We start from the raw sequence: 7,536 nt of genomic DNA, 5'->3' as shown, positions 1-7,536 counted from the left end.
GGTGGTGGCCTGAGTTCATCATTACCATTGAATAATGCTCACTTATTCCTCCATTCATGACTCATATCAAGAAACCTTCTATGCCCAATGTAGGAAATTTTACTACTAATCCTTAGAGAGGGAGTTTCTTCATTACAAGTGGGGCACGCCTTGTACCCTTTTGTGCTCCACCTGAGCATCACAACATAAGTTGGGTAATCATTAATAGTCCACAAGATTATTGCATACATAGTGAATAATGTACTATTCTATACATCTTGTGCTTCGCCACCATTCACCCACAATAAGAGTTGTTTATGTTCCCAAAAGGATTGAAAACATTTGTTTCCAACCCAAGTCTAACATTTCTAGGTTTGGCTGCGAAAGATGGGTACGACTCATCAAGGTGATTCCACGCCTTACTGTCGGCGAGGTGTCTCATCACACCCTCTTCCTTTGGCCTTTTAGAGTAGTGCCACCTCATATCCTCTGCAGTATATCTCGAACTATACATCCTTTTCAATCTCGGTGTCAATGGAAGGTATCGTATTACCTTATGAGCCACTTTCTTCCCGTTCCCATGATTATTTTGCTAGTGATACTCACCACAAACCAGACAGAATTCAAAATTTGTGTTTTCCTTCCAAAACAGTGCGCAGTTATGCTTGCAAGCATCTATGGACTTATATCATAATCCAAGACTGCGCAACATTTTCTTCGCCTCGTAGTGAGACTTAGGTAAGATCGTTCTGTCAAGCATCACATCGACTAACAGTTCGAGCAAACCATCAAAGTAATGGTTGTTGCACTTGTTATAAAAACTTTCAGATGCATCAGCTCACCAAGAAGTTCAATGCAAAATACTTTATGCTACCCTAGGTCACTTGACATCTTCTTGAAAAAAATTTCGTACTTGTCACGTTGGTTAACATCATCTTGGGGAGGTTCATTAAAGCTTCTAGTGGGAGTGTTATTTTCTGCATAAACATCCTCAAGGATATTCGCCTTCTCATCTCCATCCTCATCTCGAACTACATCTAGTGGCGGCGACAGCTACCCTCCATGATAATGTCAAACTTTGTAGGACTGTATGATGCCAATGTTGAATAAATGGATCAAGTTGCATTTAGGGACTAGAACTTAACATTCCATCATTTCTTGCATAGATAACGAGTCAAACCCTGATTGTTCACCACATTTTCAGAACCTTTGATGAACTCCTAAACACTATTTCTATACTTCGGTGACCAACGATTCCTAGCACTCATCCAGCTTCTGCCTCTCGACATATTTACCCAAAATAATTAAGAAAATATTAATAATTGTCTTAAATTGAGGGAAATGATAGTCATAATTTCATGACTCTCTGTCTCCCTAATTTTCACTATTTGATATTAATATCAAATCTTTGGCAAAAATAAATATTCATAATTACCAAAGAAAATGTAGTTAATTATGATCTCTTATTTTCAAAACAACAAATTATGATGTATTATGGAAGAATAAATTATTATGTCTTATACATTTTTTTTTTGCTTATGAGTAAATTAGTAATATTATATTTATTAATTAATTACAATATATTTTAAAATCATTTATTTATTTATTACTTTTATTTTTTAGTTATAATTAAAGTTTTACTTATTTATATAGTTAAATTATATTATTTTTAATTATACTTAATTAACCAGTTAATTAGTAATTAATAACAATTTCATTTTTAAATTATTTATTTACTAATTAAATTATTTATCATTTTTACTATTTTTAATTCTAATTAAACTTTTAGTTATTTATTTAATTAAATAATAATAATTATTTTCTATTAAAATTAATTTAGCAAGGTTTTCTATTTGTTTAAGTAATTATTTTAACAACTTTACTTAAAGAAGATAATTAATATTAATTTTCCTAAGTCTAATAAAATTTGGGCAGCATAACGCGACTATATTTTTAACTACCCAAAATTTTAAAATCTGCAAATTATACACAGAGAAAAATCTAGAATATTACTACTAGAACATGCAAAACATAAAAACATAACACATAACAATTTCACACAACCAAATATAAACTTTCTCATTTACATATATACACATATTTATCTAAAAAAACATATACAATATTAGTTTTTTTTAACAACACCAAAACATCCTACACTAATAATCTGATTTTTTTTAAAAAAAAAAAAAGCATATTCAACTTTTTAATACAAACTTCCCAAAATAATACAGTTCCACAAATAAAAGATTATAATATTAAAAACATAATTATCTAAATACCAAATAACAAACATACATAAAAATAAAATATAATTATTAAAAACTAAAACATTGATTTTATTATATAAATTTAAAATATATATATATATATATATAAAAGGAAACAAGCTCACTGAGAAGGCTTGGCGGGTACAGTCAGCTGGTGGCTAAAAAAAATTAAAGTCAACCAACATTTAGAAATAAAACTAAATTCAAAATATTTAATTTAAAAAATACCATCTAGGTGGTGCGGCTGGTGTGTACGGTCGGCGTAGTGGTGCGGCTGGTGTGGTGGTGGTGCAACTCGGAGGCACTTCGGAGGAGAGAGAGTCAACAGTGATAGAGAAAGGGGGGAAAGAGAAAAAGAGAAGGGAGAGAGTTGACGGCGTGGTGGTTAGGGTGGTGGTGGCATGGTGGTTGGGGTAGCGTGGTGGGAGAGAGAGAGAACTGATGAAGAGAGGGAGAGAAACTAAAGGAAATGAAGGGGAAATGCTTGGGCGACGTTGATACTATCAAACTACTTTTGTCGGCGCGTTTCGTTGCGCCAAAAAAAGTCTATTTATGCGCCGACAAAAGATTTCAGAAACCCTAGCTCAAAACGATAGAGTTTTGTTTACTAATAATTTTACCAATGCAATTATAAACTTTTGCCGACGCAACTAAACGCGCTAGTAAAAGCCTCCCACCTTCCTCATTTATCACGAGGACCTTTGCTGGCGCAATCTACCTAACACGCTGGCAAAAGTCCCAACATTAATAAAAACGTAAGACTTCTGTCGGCATGTTAGGTGAATTCCACCGAGAAAGGTATTTACACATGAGTCTCGTTTGGACTTTTACCAACGCGTTAGACATATGCGCTAGAATAAATATCTTTTGCTAGCATATAATTGCTTTGGCAAAAGTCTTATTGCGCTGACAAAAGTGAGATTTAAATTTTATTTTGTTTTTCTGTGAATATAAAAAAAAATACAATGATTAGGGTACAATAATTGAAACATTTATTGTTTCTAAACAACCAAATAATACTTAAAATGCTTAACGTATTAGTACTTTCGGGATATCGACCGATAAAGATACAGACACTATCAACTAACTAGGTTAACTTTCAATACTGCTTAACATTTCAGATATATTAATACTTTGGGTTTAATCGAACTATTTATAATATCCATAATTACTAATAAAATTGGTGAAATTGGACGACATACAACAATATTTATGAATCACAAGAGTTTATCTACTTACACAATCAATACGATCATTATTAATTCTTGTTAATTATAATAGAACACCAGTGGTATGATCGATCATTTATTTATTTGTTATAGCATGAATAATTATTTAACGTTCCAACAAACTGTTAATACAATTTTATATATAAACATTGAAACATACATATATATCATAATAACAATACCCATGATGAGTAATACTAATAATGCTCACTAAGAGCAAGATTGTAGATATTTATAAAATTTGTGTGTAATCAAACCGTATATTAGACCTATGATAACAATTTTTTAAAATAAATAATAACTGTATGGTTAGAAAAGCATAATCGACAATGATCACAACACTTTAACCCTAATAGTTGATAATTATAAAGTTCATTACTATTCTCGTTAATCTTAGAACAATCTAACGGCATTATACCGTTCGTTAGATGTTAAATATACTTATTAATTTAAGAATAATACTGTATAAAATTTAAATCACTTCCAAAAATCTAAAAAAAAAAAAGTGTTTTTCTATTATATAATACTTTTATCGGCGCAATTGCAACATTTGTTGTGCGTTAATAACTTCTGCGAACGCATTTGAATGTCTTTGTCAGCGCAATTGTGTAATGCGTCGGTAAAAAAATCACTGTCAAAAGTCATTTTGGAAAAAAAATTCATTTTTAGCGGCGCAATTACACCTAATACATCGGCAAAAATTTAACCATAAAAAATATACGACCTTTTGCCGACACTTGTCGTAATTGCACCGACAAAAACCACCTACGCTAACGCAAAATTGCACCGGTAAAAAAACATCTTTTGCCGACAACTTTTGGAAAAGCGCCGCCCAAACCTCCATTTTTTGTAGTGATACGCTTTTAGTATAGAACAAACATTTTTTGTTAGCCTTAGATATTGGTCTTATATATGTTTGATCCGCAAAGCATGATTCAAAATATGATTTTTTAAATATATCACATCACATACATATGCATGCTTATTAGACGACATCATTATTATCTTTCTTTGTATAAAAAGAAATCGTCTACTTAGAAGAAAAATAATAATGTATATTAGCTAGTGAGCTTAAATTTGTCTATAAGAACCCTAAAATAAAATTTATTTTGTTATCACTTAATTAAAAAATAATTGAAGGAAAATTTCTATAAAATAAAAAACCTCTACTCAGAACTTTATATATAGGAACATTATTTGTAATGGTGACTTGTGTGTCATTATCGGTCCATTTATATAACATTTGTTTCTTGTGTGATTTCAATTAGAGATCACGAGTGAAATTTCTAGGAGGGTATCTAGTGCATTTGTTGCTAATCACGATGAGGTTTTAATTATTTATATATGTTATAGCATAAATTTTCATTATGTTTTTTTTTATTTAATTAATCTCTAATATAAAGTAAAATAAAATATTCTTGTTACTTTTCTCGAAGTGCATGGTGCTTTCCCCAAACCATGTTATACCCAGTACTTGTACTTTAAAATCAATTATATTTGTAGCGCTTCAATATATTATTTGATCTCGCTATCATATAATTATAAAACCACTTCAACATATTGATCTATACTAAGCATTTATATATATCATGATATGGATTATTCTCATAGCTTTATTGGTTTGAAACGTACGTACATATAACATATGATCATATAATGGTGGTGATGATGATAATGTTCATATATAAATATATATATATAGCTTAATTTTATTATATCTTCTGATTTTGTTGTGATGATCATTATCTCTTGTGATCAGTTGTTGTTGTTGTTGTTGTGAGACATGGGTTCATGAATGGCTTCACCATAATAATCGCAACACTTTTCACAGGCTAACCCATCGTAGCTGACCATGCAGCACCCAAAGTAACAACTACTAAACCCAACTACGCCGCCGTGATAATAACCACCGCCTGGAAATCCGCCGACTGGAAATCCTCCGGGATATCCCCTGCCGGGAACTCCTCCTGGATATCCCCCGCCGGGAATTCCTCCTGGATATCCCCCGCCGGGAACTCCTCCTGGAAATCCGCCCGGAAATCCATAGGCACCGTTGGGGCCGTTGCCCGGCCCAAAGATGGGAACAGCAACCGTGAATAAGAGAGTGAGGAGAATGAAAACCTTAGGAGCCATTTTTTTTTCTTTTTAAATCTTAATTAGGAAATCAAGATCAATTAATATATAGTGAGTACTCGAAGGAGAGTATTGTTTAAGAAATGTGTGTGTGGAAAATGTAAGAACCATTTGATCCCTATATATAGGGTACGTAACATATACTATATAGTAGGTTGAGTGTACAATTTTCCAATATATTCCAACGATCTTCATATTGTGTTTTCGTCGTGTAAAATATAATTATAGAAGAATAGATATCATTAGTTGTGTTGGGTAAAAATTTTATTTTTGAATTTTTTAAAAACAAAAATAAAAATATTTCTTTATTTTTAAAAAATAAAAATATGTTTGGTAATTAGTTTTATCTTTTGTTTTTAAAAATAAAAAATAATAAATATGTTTGATAATTTTTATTTTTATTTTTATTTTTTGTTTAACGACACAAAATAAAGTGTTGATTTGAAGAAGAGAAGAGAAAAAAAATGAAAAAGTCGAAAACGGTTTTAAAAAATTTTGAAAGTAAAAAATTTTTATTTTCAAAATTTAAAGAATTTTAATTATAATTTTAAAAAATAATAAATAAAAACAAAGTTACCAAATACTATTTTATGTTTAATTGTCAAAATTTTAATTAATTAAATAAAAAGTTAATTTTTTAAATGTTACCAAACATTACCATTGTTATTTACCACAGTTTTACAATTTGGACATTAGTCCTTATGTTTACTTTTTGGTATTTATTATGCATCTAACACAGCAGACTCCAGACTACAAATAATATTATTTGTAGTCTACTTAAATTTTACAACCAAGTGATATTGATGATCTGTCGGGTGGCCAAAATGGTTTTTATAAATTAATATATAACAAATTCAAGCCAAAATAATGACACTGTTTCTTGCATACATTTTTAAAAAATCATAAATAATCATAATCAGGATAAGACCGAACAATTAAATGTAGGGAAATATTTGAACTTTTTTAGCATGTATATAACAAACATGGCTGCGTATAGTGTTTTAATAGGTAAGTACGTAGACACAACATATAAATGTCATGTACCTAAGCGCGCACTACTGTTAGAACGAACAAGCTAGTCATGCAATCAACATGATGTCTTCCCAACCCATTGAGTTCTGTGGTACTACTCAACTTCCAACTTCCAACTTCCAATATATATGACATGTTTACAAGCAACAGAGTTCTAAAATATTACACTAGTATTTATATTAGTTTTTTTTTAAGTCTTTCTTACATTTTTACCTAATTAAAGATGTTTTTCGAGGGTGGCTTTTTGGAAAATCACCTTATAATTGGAATTAAGTACAAATATGGCATGCTTGTTTAACAAAATAATTACACCGTAATCATATTATTTAAGGTAACTAAAGTGTTCACGAGAAATGGATGTAATTACTCTAAATTCTATCAAATTTAAATATTAATTATTACACAATAGTATTGTAATGACTTAAATTTCCTAATAAGGCATATGACTTTGATTAGGAGGCCAGGAGGGTCATAATTGATTTATTATGCAATTAAATTATTATATGCATGTTTAAGTGTATTAAATATGCATGTGAATCCATTTTTGATTAATTTGGTGATTTTAAATTTTTTGGTCATTTCGGGTATATTTGGTGTAATGCTCCGAATTCTCCAATGTGGTTTAATGGCGGGATTAGTAGGCCGGGAGGGTCATACTTGTTTAATTATGCCATTAAATGATAATATGCATGTTTATGATAATTATATTATAATATGATGTTAAATGCATACATGTGGGTCCACATTTTAATTACAGGGGTGTGAAGGTAATTTGGCCCGTTGAGGGTATAATTGAATAATCGTATATTTGTATGCATGTCGGTGATATATTGTTGAGACCACATTATAATGTGGGTTTGTTCGAGCTTTTCGGCATGAGACGATCTTGGATT

The 7,536-nt window shown here is 30.6% G+C and overlaps 1 protein-coding gene across 1 annotated transcript; it reads right to left on the bottom strand.

Moving 5' to 3' along the window:
- Positions 1-5,233: 5,233 nt before the first annotated feature.
- Positions 5,234-5,611, bottom strand: LOC133795557 (uncharacterized). The gene has a single exon (XM_062233008.1). It carries the CDS (start codon positions 5,609-5,611, stop codon positions 5,234-5,236), a length of 378 nt encoding a protein of 125 aa, XP_062088992.1.
- Positions 5,612-7,536: the final 1,925 nt, after the last annotated feature.

Source organism: Humulus lupulus, chromosome 8 (assembly GCF_963169125.1).
Source record: "Humulus lupulus chromosome 8, drHumLupu1.1, whole genome shotgun sequence".
NCBI lineage: Eukaryota > Viridiplantae > Streptophyta > Magnoliopsida > Rosales > Cannabaceae > Humulus > Humulus lupulus.
Note: the sequence above shows the minus strand (reverse complement) of the source record. Positions and strands in the feature narration are given on the sequence as shown.

Excerpts from the sequence above, each read along its gene's own strand:
- LOC133795557 (XM_062233008.1), bottom strand. The coding sequence starts at position 5,611 with ATGGCTCCTAAGGTTTTCATTCTCCTCACTCTCTTATTCACGGTTGCT.